Source organism: Bombyx mandarina, chromosome 09 (genome assembly GCF_030267445.1).
Source record: "Bombyx mandarina strain Sakado chromosome 09, ASM3026744v2".
Lineage (NCBI taxonomy): Eukaryota > Metazoa > Arthropoda > Insecta > Lepidoptera > Bombycidae > Bombyx > Bombyx mandarina.
Window position 1 is genome coordinate 10,422,156 of NC_143216.1, and position 22,027 is coordinate 10,444,182.

The window sequence follows — 22,027 nt, forward strand, 5'->3', positions numbered from 1 at the left end:
ATATGGCATAATGTATTCAGTCTAATAATTTAGACCTGTTCTGAATTATTTAAATAGAATCTTTTGTTCAAGAACGGCAGAAAATTTTCTTTAAAAAATAATGCAATACCTGTATAGGTACTTGGCTGTATCTAGAACTTAATAATTTTGCATATGCAATTAATTACATAATGATCAGTATCATATTTGCTTAGGTGCAAAATTAGGCACTTTTTCTGAAAAACTGTGTTCTTAAACACTACCCCTGGACCCAGATCCAAAGGTATGGTAGTGAATAATTCTTCACTATCTCAATGAGGCAATCAAGTAAGGTAGTAATTTTCAAATAGTATTAGAAACCACTACTGCAAATAGACCATGGGCATGTGTGCCAACATAAATAATAAAAAATTAAAAAATAAATAAAAATATATGGTTAATTATACTTTGAGAATTTAATAAGTAATAACAATTCTCAAGTCTCTTCAACTTGACTTTTTGCAGAATAAATAACATCATTTATACCCACACCATCATAACTGCTGCCTATTAAAGAAATTGGCAAATTATTACTTTTTATGTATTGTCTAATCTCATCAACTCTCTCATAATGTCCTACTACATACTGAGGTATGCATCTATTTAAAATATTCACATTAAATGCTGTTGGTTTGTCTTTAATATCCAATATCGAACCTACTTCTTTGACAGCAATGTTATATAAATTCTCTGATGTTGTATTTTTTCCAAATTTTTCTTCAAACCATCTGCCTCCAAGCATCACTGTTAAAACAGTTCCATTTTGATCTGGCATACAACACGAATCAAAGACTACACCTAATATGGGAGAATTTTCAATCGGAGGAACTAAGAAACCAAACGCCGGCTTTATCAAAGGTTTTTGAGTGGCAAAATACAAATTTACTATCCCCACAGTTACAAATGGTATATCTTTTAGTGTTTTAGCTAATTCTGGATGCTGTTTTTGTACTAAGCTTGCTAGACAATAAGCTGGTATTGAAGAATACACATGATTCACTGATAACTTTTCTCCTGTTTGAATATTTAACGAAACAGATCCAGAGTCTACAAATTCTATGGCTTCAACTTTTGTACTCAAGTTCATGGTTACATTGTTATCTTTTAAGTGGGCTTGCAGTTTGTTGGGAAACATTTCCAAGCCACCTTTTATCGTGTAAACACTCCATTTTTCTTCCTGAGCCTTCCTTGCTAAATCACTTAGTACTAATTCATTTCCAGTCTTCGAACTGAACAATGACTTCATCAAACCTTTTACGACACCTCCGTGGGTTTGCTCCCATTCAAATAGAGTTTTCATTAAAAATTTAACTGAAATCTCTTTAGCGTCCCCAGCACAGATGCCACAAATCATTGGTGAAATTGCATAATCAGCAATTTCCTTCCCGAATCTCCTTTCAACGAAGTTATAAATCGAATCATCTTTCAACTGTTTGTGAGGCTTCTTTAAATCGTGATAAAGTGCGTAAATCAGCGGCTTCGAAAAGGGCTCATTCTTTTGGAATACACCTCTTAAACTTGAAGGCAATAAATACAAATTATTGTTTACGTATATCATTCTGTTCCTAGCGGCAGGGTGGTCCGGTTTTATAGGTGATATATGCTCGCTAAGGCCCAAATCTTGTATCATATTCAGTGTATTAAGCCCGGTAACTCCTTTGGGCTGTATAGTTCTTGGGCCCTGCTCAAAAACGTAATCCTTTGTCCTTATGGATTTAATCCATCCGCCGCAGTAATTAGTAGCCTCTAGAAGGTAAAGTTTTAAATTATTGTTAGAATTTAAATTGTTTTTGAGCAAATAATAGCCTGTAGAGAGACCACCCAGCCCACCGCCAAGTATAGCGGCCATTGTCTTCTCATTTAACTCTGGTAAGAAATTGTAGGATTATATTTATGTATTAATTTAATTAATAAGACTCGCCGGCTTTCTTTGATATTAATAAAACAATATGAAGGTAGCCGAAAGTTAACCGTTTTAGATTCGCTAATCGCTTCTAATGATGTCAAATGTCATTTAAGAATTTTGACTGAAATCTCAGAATCGTTTTAATCGATAAAATCCAATGAATCGATCGGAAACTAAAAAGCGTATGTCCTGTTTGAGATAAAATTAAACCATAAATGCACATGCAATGAATAACAGCATGTCATTGTTTTTTTTTTATGGCTCGAGTCTCTTCTTTGACGATGACTCTGCCAATGTCAGGTAGATAGAAGCATGATTCATTGTCTTTTGTGCTTTTAGTTTAAGACATGAACTGTTGTGACTCGTGTCTGTAACGTTTTCCAAAACTCGCACAATTCAAAAATCGATATCAAATTAGAGTTATCTAAGAATCGATTGTTCACACTTCGATTTGAGTAGTAGTAGTAGTTTTATTTTTCCAACTGGAAAGGCAAAAGTATCATACCATACTGTCTAATCTTATATATATTTATATATGAAAAATGATATTATGAAATGAAATGAAATAAAAACGAAATGGAATGAAATGAGATGAGATGATATGGGATGAAATATAATCTCAGTAAAATGGTGGTCATTTACGGAGGTCATTACGACTTTTTGGAGGATCCCGAGAAGTTACGCTCAGCGGCTTTGTTTCATTTTCCCACATTTGTGCACTTTCACAGGTATTAAACAGTTAATAAACCACTGTTATTACACATTTAAACCTGGAGAAACACTAAATAGACAAAATAAAACAAAACACACAACTTCACTCCTCGCGTTCCCGCCAAAAAGTCACTTCGATTTGAAATCATTTGAAGATAGATCTTTTGTAGTATGGAGGGTAGAGATAAGGAGAACCATCTCTGTCTGTGAAAAAGTGTCCGTTAAAATCTGCTAAATAAGGGTGGCCCTATAGTAGCAACCGGGTAAATTTAAAAAAAAGCCCGGAAAGTTATTAGAATTTATTTAAGATAGAGAAATAATAAAAGACGAAAGAACTGTACTACTGTAACTGTACTGTAAGCACTACAAAATCACATAAAGTATTTTATTTAAAACTGATAAGAAAATGCAATCGATATCTCCACGTTTTACCACAGCAATAATTTTCGGTTATATTGACGAAATTAGTTTGGACTACGTAAACATGTGAGGCCTTGTATATTACACTGTCACTAACTACTCTAGTCATTAAATATATTAAATTTCCTAATAGCATACTTCAATCAGTTAACAACTGCTCAATTCATATCATATCCTGTGCCTATGCTAGCGCCATTATGGAGGATTTTTGAAATGTTATTTAGTGTTGAAAGTGGAACACTTTTATCAAGCTTCTCCCATATGACACGGTTCTCCTTACCTCTACCCTCCATATCTTGTTGGAAGCACTTTAAGAGAACTGACTCTAAGACTGTACCGACTTCTTGCTTGAACAGACAAAAACAACTTAGCCCATACTGCTGAAGGCCAAAGCTAAATCTTTCATTAAAAAAAATTAAATGGCAGGAATGAATTTCAAATACTGCATAACTTTAAGTGAGTGAGTTGATAAAACGTAATTGGCATTGAATGAGATAAAAGCAAGATGATAGAATTGTACTAAGAATTCAATGGACCTTTTAAAAGTCCTGGGGCTCCTAAATATCACCTACTTAATTAATATTTTTATTGCCTTTGTAGGCAGACGAGCATACGGCCCCTGATGGCAAGTGGTCAAAGTCGCTCATGGATGTCAGCAATGTCAGGGGCAGAGCCAAGCCTCTGCCTACCATTTAAGTACCTACTTTCCGCAAGCCTCGTTTGAGGAACGACATGTCATAGCGCTCGAAAAATACCGTAAAGGGGAATTCTTCCAAAGCCGGATGGTACGTGGCAAAAAAGATTTTTGAAAACGCACTGAGGGAATCCATATCCCTTATTTATTTCGCCGTAAAATCGTGTTTTATGTAATTAACACCACAGTTGAAACAATAGGAGTTTTATTGTTGTAGCGGCATAAACAATTCTAAGTTATTAGCTATTGTTTATACACATTATATTTATTGTCCGTTTTAATTTTTCGGCGGTAAAAAGGTCCCGTGTCACAGACTATCTTTAAATATAAATAAAGGCTATCAATCTATTTCTACAAGCCGCCGACAGACTTCTATAACTCACAAAGGGTAAATATAGACACAAAAAACTTGACCATATGAAACATGACGTATTTTCAGGTGAAAACCACTTTAGGACTGGTGTGATTTGAAACATAAATAAACGTACATGTACATGCTATGACAATAATTAAGAGAATGAGTTATAACATAATAATTATGTTGCGTTTTAAGTGTAATGGAGTATTTCCGCTCACCGTTCTCGTCGAACCTGTCGCTTGCGACAAAGGCTTAGGCGAGCAAACTAAACACTAAACTAAACACAGCCCACTGAGTTTCGCGCCGGATCTTCTCAGTGGTCATTTCATTCGTCATACAGGTTAGACCCCCGTGAGTTCACTTACCCGCTCCGTGAATCTAGCATGACCGCGTTAGGTCACTCTATAATATATTAGGTACCTAAGAAAAAATATACTGCTGTCGATGTCAGTTTGTATCGACCCGATGCGATACAAGCTGTTTGGTGAGAATCATGTCTTATAGTGTTTTTAAATGGCAAAACTTGTAATGAGTAAATAATAATTCTACTCTTTTGTTATTAAATATATCCTGCAATGGACAAAGCTCATAGCTCATAGTTTATAAAATGTTTTTATTTTCAAGATAAGTTTTATGAAGTACTAGCTGACCCGGCAGACTTCGTAGTGCCTCAATCGATAATAAAAGACCTAAACTTTTGTATAAAATAAACTTAACACAAATAAAAGGAATCCGTCCAACGGGGGGACACATCAAAGAAAAAACAAAGTTGTTATTTTTATTTAATTCCGAGCATTTTCATATTTATCTACCTTTTAAACCTACTCTGGACTTTCACAAATAGTTCAAGACCAAAATTAGCCAAAGCGGTCCAGCCGTTCTCGAGTTTTAGCGAGACTAACGAACAGCAATTCATTTTTATATATATAGATTTTTGTATATACATAATAAAAGCTATTTATTCTAGGACTATATGTTCTGTAAATATGCCGCGCATACAGAAACCGCAATTAAGGAAAAGCGCGTTTACAAATGATATTCCGTTGGATACGTTGGATCGGTGGGATATTACAGTACATAAATGGCAAATTGTGAATTGATAGCTTCACATTGTCAATTTGAGCGCTGAAGCATGTGGCGGTCCCGCAGCTGCGCCGCCCGATAATGAATTCCAATTTCATACTTATTGAACTTACGCACGGAGTTTAACACGCTCTGTTTCTTACTTTATCTTCTGTACTTTTTACTATCTTACTATTTTTATAGTATCAAAACAGATGAACTTGACGATTAAAATTGTTACGTGAACATCGGACCTTTGTTTTATTAATTCCGATATTTGTCCAAAAATCAATCGGTCTTTCAAAAGTGTTAAATGATCTTTTTTAAATTCTGAATTTACTGTGGAGGCTACAGATGTTCATTGCTGGATATACGCTTCTCCCAAGGTTCGCCACGAGGACTGATTCTGTGCAGCTAGCATCCTGTGGATTCCCGTGACCTTTGCCAGGTCATCAGCCACCAGCGTGGGAGGTCTACCCACAATGTTTTTCTGTCCGTGGTCGTCACTCGAGCCTTTCGGCCCTAGCTGCCAGTTGTTCGAGCAATGCAAAAATTGTGATATAGTCTGAAAATAAATTGATCTTATGATATTTTTACCGACTTAATCGGGCTACGCAATTGGAGGTTATAAATTAAACCAATGATAACATGTGAAACTGCTGGTTGAACAAAGATAGCTTATTATCAGATACAAAAACATCCAAAGTAAATTCAGATGCTTTTTTAACACTTAACTTTTTTTCTTTCTCTCCTATCTATGCTGATAGCCTTGAGGGGCTATTTCAGCTTCTCATTGACGTGTAGGTGAGCTCACGGGGCTCAAACCGGGCGTGTTGCTAACACTGGCCCTAGCAAGAGCAATGCTTTGCAGAATCTACCACCGGATCGGAAATGTGACCCACTGAGAAGATCCGGCAAGAAATTCAGTGGGCTGTGTCTATGGGTTAATTCACTCGTCAAGCCCTTCGTCACAAGCGACGGGTTCGACGAGGACGGTGACCGGTGTTTGTGGTACCTAAAAGCACCGTTAATGGATCGGGCGGATCCGTAATGATGTGCTTAGGGCGACATCGACTGTTTATCATTCGGTCCACAGGATCAGGTATGTAAACATTTAACGTTAACTTAAGTTTCATAACATTACTTTACTTTCGGTGGCAGGGCCGATGATGAGCAATCACCGTCGTTTAATGGCTATCAGCATTGCATAGAGCCACAACCAAGCCATTACCTGAAACTTTCATTGGATTAACGTTGATTTCCCCCTAACACCACCCTTAGTACGCGAGTTTCTACGTAAGGCGATGTCTATATAAACCCCTTTGTATAAAGCAACTCCTTTCATTTCGTTCTAAGTCCTCAAACTGGTCACACGCGACCACGATGACCGATGAGACAAAATTAAAAAATTGCGACAAAAAAATCAAATTGGCTCAAATAAAAATTCTTAAAATTGTTAATAAAATTGACACTTTTCAATTGAGTAACGCGTATATCTGTAGTCTAGACGCCGGAATTAACAGACGAATTATCGCGGGAAATTCAAAACGTCTTTGTTTTCTATTGAGCGTTTTGTTTCTAGTGATCGTTTTGAAATTTATTTATCAAGAATGGCCATCAACCAAGGTATGAATAAATGTTTTTCTGTGTATTTCGAATGCATAATAGGTAAATTAAAAATAATAATAATATAAAAACAATTAATTTTCTGGTTAGAATTGTCTACTGGAACTGCCGTCATCTTCAAAAACTTTATTCCGAACTCCCGAAGACTGTTCCATGTGTATCGGAGTCGATGGTGTGACTAGATTGACTAATGTAACACCACTAGAATTTGAAGACAAATACGCATACAGCGCCACGCCGGTTATTGTCACTGATGCCACCGAAAAATGGCCAGCGATGAAGGTCTGAAAACTTTAGTGATATGCATTTTATACTAATTAAAATTTAATCTTGTAGAAGGGCACTCTTCTCGTAGTAAATTGTTTCGAAATGCTAATGATCTGTGTTTGTCGCCATATATTTACTTTGGTTTCATGGGTGAGAGGCATTAATTAGTTTTATCATCGAGAGTAGGAAGTGTTAACGCATCAATGGTATGAGCTATGATGTGTATGGGCTATGATGTCTGTTTAACACCTAGTGAACCAAGTTAAGTCATCGTGGCCTAAAGGATAAGATGTCCGGTGCATTCGTGTTGTGCGATGCACCGGTGTGCGGATCCCAGGCGGGTACCAATTTTTCTGATGAAATACGTACTCGACAAATGCTCACGATTTACTTCCCTAGTGAAGGAATAACATGGTGTAATAAAAATCAGACCCGCAAAATTATGATTTGCGTAATTACTGGTGGTAGGATCTTTTGTAAGTCCCCGCGGGTAGGTACCACCACCCTGCCTATTTCAGCCGTGAAGCAGTAATGCGTTAATTCCTTCACCATGGTAGTCAATCGTGAACATTTGATAGGTACGTATTTCATTAGAAAAATTGGTACCCGCCTGCGGGATTCGAATACCGTTGCATCGCTAGATACGAATGTACATATCCTATCCTTTAGGCCACGACGACTTTTAACATAATATCATATGCAGTTTTCATAACATTATATCATATCTAATTCATAATTGCAGGTGTTCGACTTTAATTTCTTCTCGAGATTCTACAGCAATAATAACTTAGGTAGACAGACCAACGATTGTTTTTATTTCGCCTACAAATCCGGTCTGAATTCCCTGCAAGAAGTCTTCAATATGGACGAGAGACGCGCCAATTTATCCGGAGAGCCGTGGTACGTAGGCTGGAGTACCTGCTTCGATGAGGAGACCAAGAAACTAAGATCCTATTACAATCGGCCGTATTTTCTCCCGCGGACGGCTGAGAGCGACACGGTGGACTGGATTTTTATGGGCGGACCCGGACAAGGGGCGCATATGCATGTAAGATTCACTATTAGGTACTTGGTTAGATCTAGGACATCATGTCCGCACGAGTAGGTACCGCCACCCTGCCTATTTCTGCCGTGAAGCAGTAATGCGTTTCGGCTTGAAGGGTGGGGTAGCCGTTGTAACTATACTGAGACCTTAGAACTTATATCTCAAGGTGGGTGGCGCATTTGCGTTGTAACTGTCTATGGGCTCCAGTAACCACTTAACATCAGGTGGGCTATGAGCTCGTCCACCTATCGAGCCGTAAAAAAAATCTATTAGAGATTTTATCCATAGGCACAGCTCACTGAGTTTCTCGCCGAATCTTCTCAGTGGGTCGCATTTCCGACACGGTGGTAGATTCTGCGAAGCACTGCTCTTGCCAGGGCTAGTGTTAGCAACGTCGCCAGGCTTGAGCCTCGAGAGCTCACCTACACGTTAGGGTTACGTTGACATAGCCTCTCAAGGCTATCAGCTTAGGAAGAGAAAAAAAAAGATTTTAACAAAATATATTTATTTTATTATATTTATATGTATATATATTTATTTTAATTTTTTTATTTTTAATTATGGATTATGTGTGCTCGTTTTGGAATCTATCTAAGAATCAGATCACGGCTTATCTGATGCTGAGTGTTTAGCTCATAGACACTATAAGTCAAATGGCGTACCTTATTAAGGCATACGATTTAAATCTCAATTGCATTAAGGCATCCTTCGAAACAGTAGATGTATGCACGGCAGATACAGCAAAGATGAGAAAAACAACGCTTGGAGACAGCCTTTGAGTCCACACACTCTTTCGTTTGCAGGTGGACTCTGTAAGACACGTGTCCTGGCAAGCGCAGATCCGCGGTCGCAAGCAATGGGAGCTGGCGCCCCCTCCTGAGTGCCTCTACCATTGCACCTGGATTCAATTCACAGTTTCTCCTGGTGAAATATGTATGTGTTATAATTTTTTATTGTTTAGATGGGTTGACGAACCCACAGCCCACCTGCTGTTAAGTGGTTACTGGAGCCCATAGACATCCACAACGTAAATGAGCCACCCACCTTGAGATATATTATTATATTCTAAGGTCTCAATATAGTTACTACGGCTGCCCCATCCTTCAAACCGAAATGCATTACTGCTTCCCGGTGGAAATAAGCAGGGCGGTGGTACCTACCCGTGCGGACTCACAAGAGGTCCTACCACCAGTAATTACGCAAATTATAATTTTGCGATTTTTATTTTTATTACACGATGTTATTCCTTCACCGTGGAAGTCAATAGTGAACATTTGTTGAGTACGTATTTCATGTGGGATGGATGTAATGTGCTCTGCGTCAACCCTGTCCCGCCGTTTCAATAGCCCCGACTGGGCTCCGGCCCGGTCCGAGGTAGGGCGCCGGTTGTGAGCGGCAGGAGTTTTTAGTGGGTTCAGCTCCCACATACCCCACGTGCCGCGCGGGTGGGGATCCGGCGATTTTCTCCTGTGGAAAAAAAAAAAGTACGTATTTCATAAGAAAAATGGTACCCGCCTGCGGGATTCGAAAATTCTTGCATCGCTAGATACGAATGCACCGGACATGTTATCCTTTAGGCCACGACGACTTTAAATTAAATAACTTTATATCGTACTGAAACTTATTTCTGTCTTTTTATTTGCCTATGAAACTGATGGTCGGACGTCTTGTGATCCCTAGTAATACCACTACAGTATGTGATGTCTATTGGCTCCGGTAACCACTTAACACCACGTGGATCGTGAGCTCGTCCGCCTATATGAGCACTAAAAATGCTGACCCTGGCATATCCTCGGTCGCCAGCTCGGTATTACCTATTAGACTATAGACGATTCCTACGACGACACCCTCAACCAAAATAATGATGTAACTCTGACATGTTTTGTTTCAGTGGTCGTGAACACGAACCGTTGGTATCACAGGACTACCGTTCTCCCGGGAGACCTCAGCATCACGATCGGAGCTGAATATGATTAGACTAGCTTATCATAATTCATTTATTTATTTATGTACACACAAAAAAGAAGACATAGTACAGAGTAATAGGAAAAATAATTATGTACAAAGGCACTGCTTATTTCTTTAAAAATCTCTTCCAGCCTACCTGCGAGAGGATTATGAGTATAATAATTAAAAGTGATGAGTGTGTGTAGAACAGCTAAAATAACAAATACAACATGAAAATTATAGTAATGCACATAAACATAGCATACATATTATAAGTAACATAGTCTATACAAAGAGTAGGTATAGAACAATGATCATTGAGATGATCATGATGATGAACAATGATGAGAGATAGAATTGTTTGACCTTGTATTTAAAAACAGAAACAGACTCATATTTATAACTATTTATCTTCATAATATGTATACCAATAGACAACTACTTCATTGCCCGGATCGACATTTCGCCAACAATTTCTATTGCAAGAAAGACGGACTTCCTCAATCTTTCTGCATGAAGTGCAACATTGTCTATAAAGGACCGTGGATGCCGAGAAATTTTAAGAATGTATTAAAAAATAACTTTAAAAAATAAACACCGCTACAAGCATATAAGCGCAAAATATATGTGTACTTAATATTTTAATTGGCAAAGTTTGTTTGGATGTCTGAAGAATACTGTAAAAATGAACAAAATTCAAAGTAATTTATGAAGGGCTTTGACTGTACCTGTTTGTTTTATTTTTGTTTTGTTGTATTGGGCAGGTTACGGAAATATGAAAACGGTAAAAAAAATTGGTAATTTTAAAAACATTCTAATTCTGCTATCTCACGTGGAGAATAAGTACTAAGCAGTACGCAGCGCCTTGGCTGTACCCTTGGCATTGCTGACGTCCATGGTCCACGGTAACCACTCACCATCAGGTGGGCCGTATGTTTGTCTAACGACAAGGGCAATAAAAAAACAAGTTGTTGTCGATAGGTATATCTGTCAAACTAAACTTTCGAGTAAATAATTTTTGTATATTATCTATGCTTTCGAGGCACATTTTAGATCGCATGTAATAATATCGTCGGAATCAGCTTTATTGAACGACTACTCCATCCTTCGAACCGATATAAGGGACTGCTTCGCGACAAGAACAAGCAGGATGGCGGTGCTTACCGATGCGGGGTTCCACGGGTCCTCACACCAGTATGCAAAAAAGGGATTTTATTTATTGCATATATGGTTGGACGAGCTAACAGCCCACCTGGTGTTAAGGGTTTACCGGAACCCATAGACATTGACAACGTAAATGCCATCCCCACCTTGAGATATGAGTTCTAAGGTCTCAGTATAGTTAGGTACATGCCGAGTTTGATTTTTATAGCACGATGTTATTCCTTCAGCATTTTTTCTTGCCTGCCTATACTGGTAGCCTTGAAGGGTTATACCAGCTTCACCGAACGTGTAGGCGAGCTCACGGGGCTCAGCCCTTCAACATCAGTCTTTCAAGATTGTAACCATACTGAGACCTTAGAACTTATATCTCACAAGTGGGTGGCGCATTTACGTCGTAGATGTCTATGGGCTCCAGTAGCCACTTAACACCAGGTGGGCTGTAAGCTCGTCCACCCAACTAAGCAATAAAAAAAAATCGAACACATGCTCAGTCGTATCCCTCAACACGAGTACACACAGGAACGCCAACTTGTTTTAGCTTTGTTCTAATTGACAAATATATGTCTACCCTTAAAAAGAACTTAACTTTTGTTAATTGCCACTTGAAAATAAAACTCCATGGAGTTTGCTACGAAAAAGAAATTTATTCACAATATTTATTTATTTATTACACGGCTGATACATCCAATACTTTAACACTGGAATGCGGAATACAAAGAGAGCTTTGCTTTTTGCAATACATTGCGGAGTGGGAATGCGGCGTTTAGATAAATACATTTATAAGAACATTTCTTCGAGATATTAAACGACAGTTTGATGTTTGATGACTATACAATTATTCGGCAAAATAAAAATCATTTTGAGGTTCATCGCGTCATTTTATAAAGATGATTTTCAATTTTATAATTGTCGGTATTGTTTCTGAAACTATATTTAGCAACATTAAAAAAACTAACTACTTATGTGGAGAAATATTCACACAAAAACTCTTTTTTTAATCCCAAAATACAACATGCTGTATACAAAGAACAATATACTTTTAAAACATCGCTTAATTAATGTAAGTACATTCTTATTTATCATTCTAGTTTTATATTGTTCGAGTTTAAATAAAAAAAGGGATTAAATACACAATAATAATAATAATTAAAAAAACTTAAATTTTCGTCTAAGGAAATGTAGAAAATAATGTAACATGTACCCTGAAAGCTAAAATGAATCAAAGTTCTCTCTTCAAAAATAACCATCTATTTTTTTGATAATTTTAATGGGAGCTTTTATTTGAATCCAATATCGACATATAAAAGCGCTAGTTTATCCTTAACTAAAAAAAGTGATGTATACATTGGCATTACTCACACTAAATATCAATGTTATTTCCATTTTTTGAAAAGAAAAGCTTTTTATTATGTGTCTAAAGCGCACATTAAAATTTACTACTGCAACATTGACAAGACAATAACAGAATCAACGACATGTGTCAGAAGTAATAACAATTATTCGCTACACATTAATACGACCAATCAACTCTAATAAACATTTTATATCTCATTAATGAATAGGCTATTATTAATTTGAAACATCAACATTCTACTCGCTAGGGTACATTTGATTACATTTATTTAATTTGACGAAAGATTAATTCCATGTGCAGGATTCGATTCAATCATCTTGAAGTTTCCTATTCTTCTTCCTTTACAAATTCGTTTCTTAAATCATCCTGTACTCTGTAATGTTGGAATTACAGAAGCAGCTGCACATGACAAAGGCTTTTATTCTTCTGCCTGACCCGCCGAGTCTAGAATGATCTCGAACGAGAAAGGCTGGAAGAGGTAGCCTTCTCCTCCGTAGAACTTGCTCTGGAACTCGACCCTGGGAAATCGAACATGAATTACTTTAAAAAAACATCCTCAACTACATTGTGACATACAATGTTTTAAAAAAATTTTCGTAACAAAGAAAAAAAAAACACTTTTAAAATTAGTTCTGCATTTGCACCTGAGAGGTGTCATTTAGTTGGAGAAAATGACCTCATTTGTCCATTACCAATATAATAGAGAAGCTGAAAAGCACATCAACATGTAAGATATTCAAAAGTCATCGCTCTGTTTTCGTCCATCTTGAAAGCCTAATTTAATATAAAATGTGTTCACAAGTGCTCACGGGCTATACTTTGCCAATAACTTTTGTAGCAAAACAACTTAGGACTGCCTACTAGGCTTTAACGACGCAGTAAAGTTTACATTCTGATTTATGAATATGAATGAATATTTAAAAAAAACTAATATTTAAAAAAAAAAATGTAATATTTCAAAAAAAAAAAAGACATGCCCGCTGAGTTTCTTGCCAATTCTTCTCAGGACGGAGGCTAATTCTTGTGAATTGGCGGTAGTTCTTTTGACGTTCAACAAGTATGTACTTTCATTTATGTTGAATAAAACTTTTTTGATTTGATTTGATTTGATTAATCCATTTATGTATACTGCATATGGTAATCAACGATCATTCTAAATACATACATTGTATTGTGTTCCGGTCAGGTAATAATTTTGTTCCCGAATAGTTATTTGAATGAGGCGTTCGCTCCTGGCCTTTTCATTTTTCATTATTTTTTTTTTTTTTAATTATTGACTTGTTTTTCCGTTTATTGTAAATATTTTTACTTATTAAAAAAAAATTAAAAATTGAGAAAAAACAAAAAAAAGCCTGCTGTGTTTGTTTCGCCGGTTCTTCTCAGGACTGTGGCTTTTTTTGGAAGCGGTGGTAGAGTTAACATTGTTATTTATATTTTGACATTCAAGAAATGTGTTATGCTGACATCTAAGTTGAAATAAATGATTTTGAATTTGAATTTGAATGGATGAAATGTATTGGTTTGGTGTGTGCCCATACCAGTGCAGACGCAGCGTGTGCAGGAAGGCCGAGAGCCCCTCCATGAGCACGAGGATGGAGACGGAGATGGCCGCCCAGCCCGCGAACACCACGTACAGGAAGATCCCGCCCTGGTAGTCGTTGGACATCAGACCTGCACAACATATGGGGTTGACTTACAGACAGAGCAGACAATGGGCAGCTAGCTACATGAACAGAACTGAGGTGGACATTATTTAAATTATTCATGTCGATTATAAAACATGTATGTATATGTAGGTACCACCGCGCTGCCTATTTCTGCCGTGAAGCAGTAATGCGTTTCGGTTTGAAGGGTGGGGCAGCAGCTGTAACTATTACTTGAGACTTTAGAACTTATATATATATCTCATGGTGGGTGGCGCATTTACGTTGTGAATGTCTATGGGCTCCAGTAACCGCTTAACACCAGGTGGGCTGTGTGCTCGTCCACCCATCTAAGCAACAAATAAATATATATATACATAAAAATACACACAAGGCATCTGTTCAGTTGTTTTAATTTCTCTGTATGCACCTGTTTTGAATTGCAATCCAGATTGCTATATTAAATATTTAAACTTATAATGTATATGGTTGTAATTTGTTTTGTGCATTAATAAAGGAAAAAAGAAAAAAAACCTAAAGTTAAAAACTTTTTGAATATTCCCATTATTCTGGATCCAAAGCAGCTTATAAGGTTAAGGTAGTTTTGTTATAACTTTAATCCGAAATGGTTGTTGTTTTTTATTTTTGTATTCTGTATGAAGGATTTTTTTTCAATTTTTACAGCTGCCCCACCCTTCAAACCGAAACGCATTACTGCTTCACGGCAGAAATAGGTGTTGGTACCTACCCGTGCGGACTCACAAGAGGTCCTACCACCAGTAAAAGAAGACTTAAGAAAACTGTAAAATTGATGCGTTGCTCGTGGTGGACTGGATTTGATAGGGGGTTTAGTGTCATGGCGGACATTGCTTGTTGACATGCGTACCCTTCCTGAGCAGCATGTTCCAGGCGACCTCAGCGAGCTGCGCGTGCGCGAGGGAGAGCGCCCACAGCCGCAGGTACGACGCCGTGTGCGACACGCTGCCCAACACGAACTCTATGGTGTGGATGGCCTGCGGACAGACATCGCAGTATAAAACAAAGTCGCTTTCCCTGTCCCTATATCCCTATGTATGCATAAATCTTTAAAACTACGCAACGGATTTTGATGCGGTTTTTTTTTAATAGATAGAGTGATTGAAGAGAAAGGTTTATGTGTATAAAGCATCCATTAAATAGTGGAGAAATCAATAATAAATTACAGTTTCCGAAGCGAAGCGATGTGTAATAGCCGTGATTTATTAACTATTTAATATCTGTGAAATGAGAAAATGAATCAAAGCCGCTGGACGTAGCTTCTCGGGATCCTCCAAAAAGTCCACTGAAAAAATCTCAGTAACTAACCACAATTTTACTGAGTTTATATTTCATCCCATATCATCTCATCTCATTTCACTTAATTTTATCACAGTTGATTAATGTCTCAAAGTAATCATTCTTATTTCATTTCATTTCCATCCATTTCACTCCATATTATCAATTTCCATAAAAATTAGAATACAAATTAAAATAAGACATGACTTAAAGGTCTTAAGTTACCAGCTGATAAAATCCCTTAAAAAAAATACACTAAAAATACCCTAAAAAATACACTATGGTAAAGTGATGAAGAAACAAAAATACTGATTTGGCTTAAAGGACTTTGTTTCATTAAAAAATTCATTAAAAAAAAAAACACTGTAGTCAAAAAGAGCTTCTGCTATTCGTTTACCTGGTGAATGAAGACCTCGGTGATCTCTTCGTCGTGATGTCCCGAGGCCGGGACGGGAGCGCCGCCCGCCGTGCCGTTCTCGGCGTTACCTTCTACCGGCTGGTGACCTTGTCTCTGGAACGTGCATAATTGATACTTCAAAAACATTCGAACAATACGCTGTACTTATACTCGTGTGATAATGTATCCTATCAATAATATACAATCAATAATATTACAAACGTGAAAGTTAGTTTAGGTTTCTGTAAGTAAATCACGCAAAAATGATTCAGTCGATTTTTCGTACAAAGATAATTTATAATCTAGACTAACACATAGAACCCTTTAAATTTGCATTTCGGTTTGAAGGGTGGGGCATCCGTTGTAACTATACTGAGACCTTAGAACTCGTATCTCAAGGTAGGTGGCGACATTTACGTTGTAGATGTCTATGGGCTCCGGTAACCACTTTACACCAGGTGTGGCTGTGTGCTCGTCCACCCCCATCTAGGTAATAAAAATTTAGAAAAATATAGTAATTGATGCCATGCCGCGGACGGCTCTAATAAAGTCAGCAGGACGTTCCCAGGCTCGTGGTGCTTTTATCCCGGACCAGTGCAACGTGGTTGACTATAATCGAGACACTCACGGCGCGCTGCTTCTGCTCGCGCATGATGAAGTACGGCTTCCCGAACAGCATGATGGGCACGCACAGCAGAGCCACGATCACGAACAGCTGGAACAACGCACAGACAATGTTATTAACTTTACAATATATTTGTGACATTTGTCGGACGGATCGATCTTCTGGGACCTCCGAGGTAACTATACTGAGACCTTGGAACTTATATCTCAAGGTGGGTGGCGCATTTACGTTGTAGATGTCTATGGGCTTCAGTAACCACTTAACAACAGGTGGGCTGTGAGCTCGTCCACCCATCTAAGCAAAAAAAAAAAAAAATTAAAAAAAGTTCCGAACAACAACATTCGGTCCGTCGGTCTACCGAGCAATATCACCCGCTCCGTAGAAGACTTTTGCTTTTATCGTTATACCTACAGCATCGTATTTCTATAAACACGATATATTATTAAAAACGTGGCAGAACAGATTTGGCTTTAGTAGTGGAAACATATTATGTAAGTAGTGGAAGCACATACATATAGTGTCAGTCACAGTTTTATTTTATATAAAGAGCTCCTGGACCCACCCCGTGACAGTACCACGAGATACTACTCCACGAGTGCTGAGGAATTGTTTGACTGTTCGTACGTACGTACACACACACACACACACACACACACACACACACACACACGCACGCACGCACGCACGCACGCACGCACGCACGCACGCACGCACGCACGCACGCACGCACGCACGCACGCACGCACGCACGCACGCACGCACGCACGCACGCACTGCTATTCAACGGGTCCTCATATCGACTTTTGAATTCTCGGAGGTTCCGCAGCAGCAGACACTAGGCGACTCCCTGGTCGACGAGTTTGAAGAGTGACCGCGGTGAGACCTCGTCATTACTATTGCAGCACAACTGCGTTTGTACACATTTCCCCTGATTCGTTTAATCCAGTTTAAATGAAGACTTGTCTTAGCACTGGGGGGTCAACGAAGAGGTGACAGAACCAGACGGGAACAAGGTTCTTTGTTAGTTCACAGTGGGCACGAGCACAGTAGCGCGTGGCTAGCGTCCGAAGCAGCTTGTAAAAAGGAGGCGCACCTTCTGTATGAACATCTGTCCGGAGAACATGAAGTCGTCGCACTGCGGCCGCGTGTTCTTGTCGTGCTTGAACAGCATCATGTTGATGAACGTGATGAGGATGGACGGGGCGCAGAACGCGCTCGTCTTCACTATCTCTGCAACGGACACGCACGTTTAGTTCAAGTGTCGCTCCCCCTCGGGCGAGCGGGGTGAGGGAGTGGGGGGTGGTACTGACCGGGGTCCTGGCTGCCGAAGTGTCCGGGCGTGGCGCCGTACGTGGTCCACTTGATGAACATGAGCAGCACCATGTAGAAGAACAGCAGGCTCAGGAACAGTATCTGGGGGATGAACTCCACGTAGATGCTGATGCGACGCTTGAAGTACCTGCATCAAATAAAATTTTATTTAATTTCAAAAGACAAACGCCGGCCGCGCGCTGCATTCCTGTCAATAGATACTTTTTTTAAATACAATAAAATATCTATACTAATATTATAAAGAGGAAAGATTTGTTTGTTTGTTTGTATTGAATAGGCTCCGAAACTACTGAACCGATTTGAAAAAATATTTCACTGTTTGGAAGCTATACTATTCCCGAGGGACATAGGCCATAATCGTTTTTGAAAAAAATTAGGGATCCTTACTAAAACACCAATAATGTAACCCGAGGTGTAAAATTTTACCTAAAATATTCATTATAGCGCGTGCCCTGCGAAAACCATTGATGATAGAATAAAATAATGTACTACGACTTTGTAGAACACATTATTATGTACAAAAAGTGTCGTGACAGCATATATCTAACTATTATAGTTGTGCCACAAAGAGTGTTCCTTTATTAAAAAAAATTTAAAAAAATTAAAACAATACATCATACAATATTGGCAGTTTTTTATTACTTTGATCAGCATTTGCAATGTTAAGTCCAACCTTTATAGTTTCAGTAAGCTGACGACAGACCTAACATAATTCATTGAATAAATGAATGATAGCCCGGCCAAATGTAAAAGTCATCAGACAACTCAACTTTGATGTTTTGTTTTTCCACAAATAACTTTAATATGATCAATGAAAAGCAGTCTCAGAGGAAAGTCCAATTTCACCCGTCTTATCTTGTGTATAAGGTAAATATACAAGGCATCGAAGTTCAGCGAAATGGCTGTACCACTGGCATTGACAATGTCCAAACGTGTCCATCCATGGTATGATAACCACTTTACAATCAGGGGAACGTATGGCATTTATATATTGACTTTGGGGTAAACAATTAATAGAATTCACCACTTGTGTAGTTATTCACATATGCAATAACACCATCTGAATTTTTATTTATATACAAAGGTGTGCATATATTATATGTGTATGTGCATATTATGTAATATTTTGTCCAATCGTTCGTTACTCACAAATGATTCCAGAGCGAGAGACAGACACCGAACAACATGTGGAAGACACCTATTATGATGGAAATCTTCATCTTGTAACCGTTCATGAAGATAATCTTGTTGGCTTCTGCGAGCTGGAAAAGATATATAATATGATTTTTTACCAATAATATTATAAACTACACAGCCCGAAGTAATATCCGACGGCCAGTGAAGGTCCTGAAGGAGCGCGAGTACAAAAGTGCTCTTAGTTTCTCCGAGGCTATGTCATTTAAAGTATGCGAATTTATATGAATCTAATGAAATAGAACCGACATTTGTTTTTTTATTGCGCTTATAGGTAGACGAGCATACGGCCCACCTGATGGTGAGTGGTTACCGTCGCCCATGGACTTCAGCAATGCTACGGGCAGAGCCAAGCCGCTGCCAACCGTTAAATACTCTCCACAAACCCCGTCTGAAGAAGGACATGTAGCGCTCGGGAAACACCTCAAACCAGCTTTATTCAAATATAAACTTTCAAAAAACTTGGCTGTATGAACCACGATCCCTTTGCTTTTCTAATAAACAAAAAAAAAAACGAGTTCCGGATGCTCGGTCAATATCTGTATGACGCTCACCTGCCAGACCGGGTCGATGCCGAACGGGTAAGGGTACTGCAGGTAGTCGTTGGAGTCGGGGTTCAGCTGCAGCAGCTGGTTGCTCTGCAGCGTGGAGCCGTCGTAGTTGTTCCTCCACGATGAGCCGAATATGTTCAAGCTCTTCGAGAATATGTCGTTGTATATGAGGCCCGTGTACATCGAGAACAGGCCCATGAGCAGGATGATGTAGCGACCGCCGAAGAATATATTCCAGATCTGCGGAGAAACGTACAGAGGTGAGCTGCTTGTTCGAAGCTGCCGCGGCCTGGGAGATAAGGCGCCCGGTGCACATGGACGCTGCGAGGGTGCCCGAGTTCAAATCCCAGCAGGAACTTTTTTTTAAGCATCAATCTTTGATTTGTATTTTTATTGAATTGAATTTAAATTTCGTGTCTTAAGGTAGACGACATGACACTCACATTTTGCAGTAGCCACTTTATACTTGACGGACTGTTAGCTAATATGCCTATATACCATATTATATTGTTTCATGTTGATTATTGATGAAAAAGACAGCTCTGTGTGTCTGTGTGTTGGTGTGTACCTACGTAACACGTTTACAAAAATAATTTTGTGAAACTTCTTTGCGTTGGCTGATTGCAGTCAAGTTGTCTATAAGATCGTAACTGCTACCGCTTTGGGTGACTCAAAATATTTTTTGTCGTTCGGAAAAGGTATGCGTACATACAACAAACAATACCGCATTTTTTTCTTCTAATCATTTTCTCGCGAAAACTTTTTTTTTATTGCTTAGATGGGTGTACGTTCTCACAGCCCACCCGGTGTTAAGTGGTTACTGGAGCCCATAGACATCCGCAACGTAAATGCGCCACCCACCTTGAGATATGAGTTTTAAGATCTCAGTATAGTTACAACGGCTGCCCCACCCTTCAAACCGAAACGCATTACTGCTTCACGGCAGAAATAGGCGTGGTGGTTGTACCCACCGGCGCGGACTCACAAGCGGTCCTGCCACCAGTAAACTGAAGACAGTGTATCTGTGATTGTGTATTAATGTTTATGGTAGATGGTGGATGGCGGGATACAGACCTCGCTGTCGATTTTCTTGGCCTGCAGCGGCTTCTCCTTGTAGCACATCCAGAACCCGAAGGCGGCCATGATGGCGCCGTGGCCGAGGTCGCCGAACATCACCGCGAACAAGAACGGGAACGTTATGACCGTGTAGGGCGCTGCAAGATGAAACACATTGTTGACAGAGACCTTTTTTTTTTAAGGGATTTTATGACCTGGTAACTAAGACCTTTAGGTCAAGTCTTATTTTAAATTTTAATGATACGTAACTTTCTTATATGAAAATGATATTATGAAATGAAATGAAGTGTAATCTCAGTAAAATGGTGATCAGACACTTTTTCAGTGGACTTTTTGGAAGATACCGAGAAGTTACGTTTAGGGGCTTTGTTTCATTTTCCCACATTTGTGCACTTTCACAGATACTAAACAGTTAATAAACCACCTTTATTACACATTTAAACCTAAAGAAACACTGAATAGACAAAATAAAACAAATCACACAACTTCACTCCTCGCGTTCCCGCCAAAAAGTTATTGACAGAGGGCTAGCGTGCCGGGGAGGGGGGTTGGGGGGAGAGGCCGCGGCGAACTCACCCGGGTTGACCTCGCGGTACGTGGCCACGCCGTACGCGTAGATGAGGTGCTGGAAGGCCGAAGTGAACTTATTGGTCCTGTTATACGTCGGCGGGTCTTCTATAGTCTCCATCCGGTTGAGGATCGGGGGAACCGAGCTGCCACTGCGTTCCTGTTACAAATAGATTTTTTTATTGCTTTGATGGGTGGACTAGCTCACAGCCCACCTGCTGTTACTGAATACGGGTAGGCAGGGCGGCGTTACCTACCCGTGCGGACTCAAAAGATCCTACCACCAGTATAACCACCACTGTATATCCATACTACCACCATATATCCGAAATACATAAACCCCTAATGACATCAGGTCTGATCGACAGCACAAACTCACCGTTCCTCTCCTCAGAGCCAGTTGGATGGTCTCCATGTCGAGCGCGGGCACCCAGCACTCGGCGATGAGGCACTTCTGGGTCACGTCCAGATTGAACAGATTCAACGTGTGGTAGATGGCCTTGATCTTGCGCACTTTCACGAACCAGTTCTTAATGTTCTTGGCGGCGGCGACCAGCACGCGGTGACGATGGTCCTGGGTCTGACCTAAGACCTGGGAGTTCAGATTCGAAGTGGTTAGTGACGTGTAACGAAAAGAAAAATAATAATTATACAAAACCTAAAGTAGGGTATACATAAATTATTCTTTAAAGCATATGGGGATTAAGGCCACGTCCCATTTGGTGTCAAGTGGTTATCGAACCCCATCAATGTCA

General features: G+C 39.2%; 3 protein-coding genes across 9 annotated transcripts in view; 1 reads left to right on the plus strand and 2 right to left on the minus strand.

Moving 5' to 3' along the window:
• Window positions 1–415: 415 nt before the first annotated feature.
• On the minus strand, window positions 416–2,029 carry Ppox (protoporphyrinogen oxidase). Its single transcript, XM_089730002.1, has one exon. It carries the CDS (start codon window positions 1,865–1,867, stop codon window positions 455–457), a length of 1,413 nt encoding a protein of 470 aa, XP_089586128.1. The 5' UTR covers window positions 1,868–2,029; the 3' UTR covers window positions 416–454.
• A 4,333-nt stretch (window positions 2,030–6,362) lies between these two features.
• Window positions 6,363–10,745, plus strand: LOC114248975 (uncharacterized). Of its 2 annotated transcripts, XM_089730003.1 has the most exons (6): window positions 6,365–6,795; window positions 6,886–7,077; window positions 7,805–8,110; window positions 8,911–9,040; window positions 9,999–10,100; window positions 10,446–10,745. In XM_089730003.1, the coding sequence occupies exons 1-5, from the start codon at window positions 6,553–6,555 to the stop codon at window positions 10,082–10,084; spliced, it is 957 nt and encodes a 318-aa protein (XP_089586129.1). In that variant the 5' UTR covers window positions 6,365–6,552; the 3' UTR covers window positions 10,085–10,100; window positions 10,446–10,745. The 2 variants fall into 2 exon arrangements, with proteins under 2 accessions (XP_028038226.2, XP_089586129.1); XM_028182425.2 differs by lacking the exon at window positions 10,446–10,745 and having other exon boundaries at window positions 6,363–6,795; window positions 9,999–10,425.
• A 1,097-nt stretch (window positions 10,746–11,842) lies between these two features.
• The window catches only part of LOC114245249 (V-type ATPase subunit a family protein Vha100-1), a 39,741-nt gene continuing 29,556 nt past the window's right edge, over window positions 11,843–22,027 (minus strand). For 5 of the 6 annotated variants that reach the window (XM_028177346.2, XM_028177348.2, XM_028177347.2 and 2 more), the window contains 12 exons: window positions 21,652–21,864; window positions 21,282–21,432; window positions 20,703–20,842; window positions 19,632–19,868; window positions 19,033–19,145; window positions 17,862–18,010; window positions 17,645–17,781; window positions 16,555–16,641; window positions 15,927–16,040; window positions 15,102–15,228; window positions 14,111–14,243; window positions 11,843–13,090 (listed from right to left, as the gene is read on the minus strand). In XM_028177346.2, the coding sequence (XP_028033147.2) occupies window positions 12,991–13,090; window positions 14,111–14,243; window positions 15,102–15,228; window positions 15,927–16,040; window positions 16,555–16,641; window positions 17,645–17,781; window positions 17,862–18,010; window positions 19,033–19,145; window positions 19,632–19,868; window positions 20,703–20,842; window positions 21,282–21,432; window positions 21,652–21,864 (1,701 nt within the window). In that variant the 3' untranslated portion in view covers window positions 11,843–12,990. Of the gene's footprint in view, window positions 13,091–13,869; window positions 14,244–15,101; window positions 15,229–15,926; window positions 16,041–16,554; window positions 16,642–17,644; window positions 17,782–17,861; window positions 18,011–19,032; window positions 19,146–19,631; window positions 19,869–20,702; window positions 20,843–21,281; window positions 21,433–21,651; window positions 21,865–22,027 lie in introns of those variants that run through there. The other variant, XM_089730004.1, reaches the window with a different exon arrangement.

Bases quoted from the DNA above. Each gene is read 5' to 3' on its own strand.
- LOC114248975 (XM_028182425.2), top strand. From the start codon at position 6,553: ATGACCGATGAGACAAAATTAAAAAATTGCGACAAAAAAATCAAATTG. The intron at 6,796-6,885 runs GTATGAATAAAT...TTTTCTGGTTAG, and splicing joins AAGAATGGCCATCAACCAAG to AATTGTCTACTGGAACTGCC. The intron at 7,078-7,804 runs GTCTGAAAACTT...TCATAATTGCAG, and splicing joins AAAAATGGCCAGCGATGAAG to GTGTTCGACTTTAATTTCTT.
- Ppox (XM_089730002.1), bottom strand. From the start codon at position 1,867: ATGGCCGCTATACTTGGCGGTGGGCTGGGTGGTCTCTCTACAGGCTAT.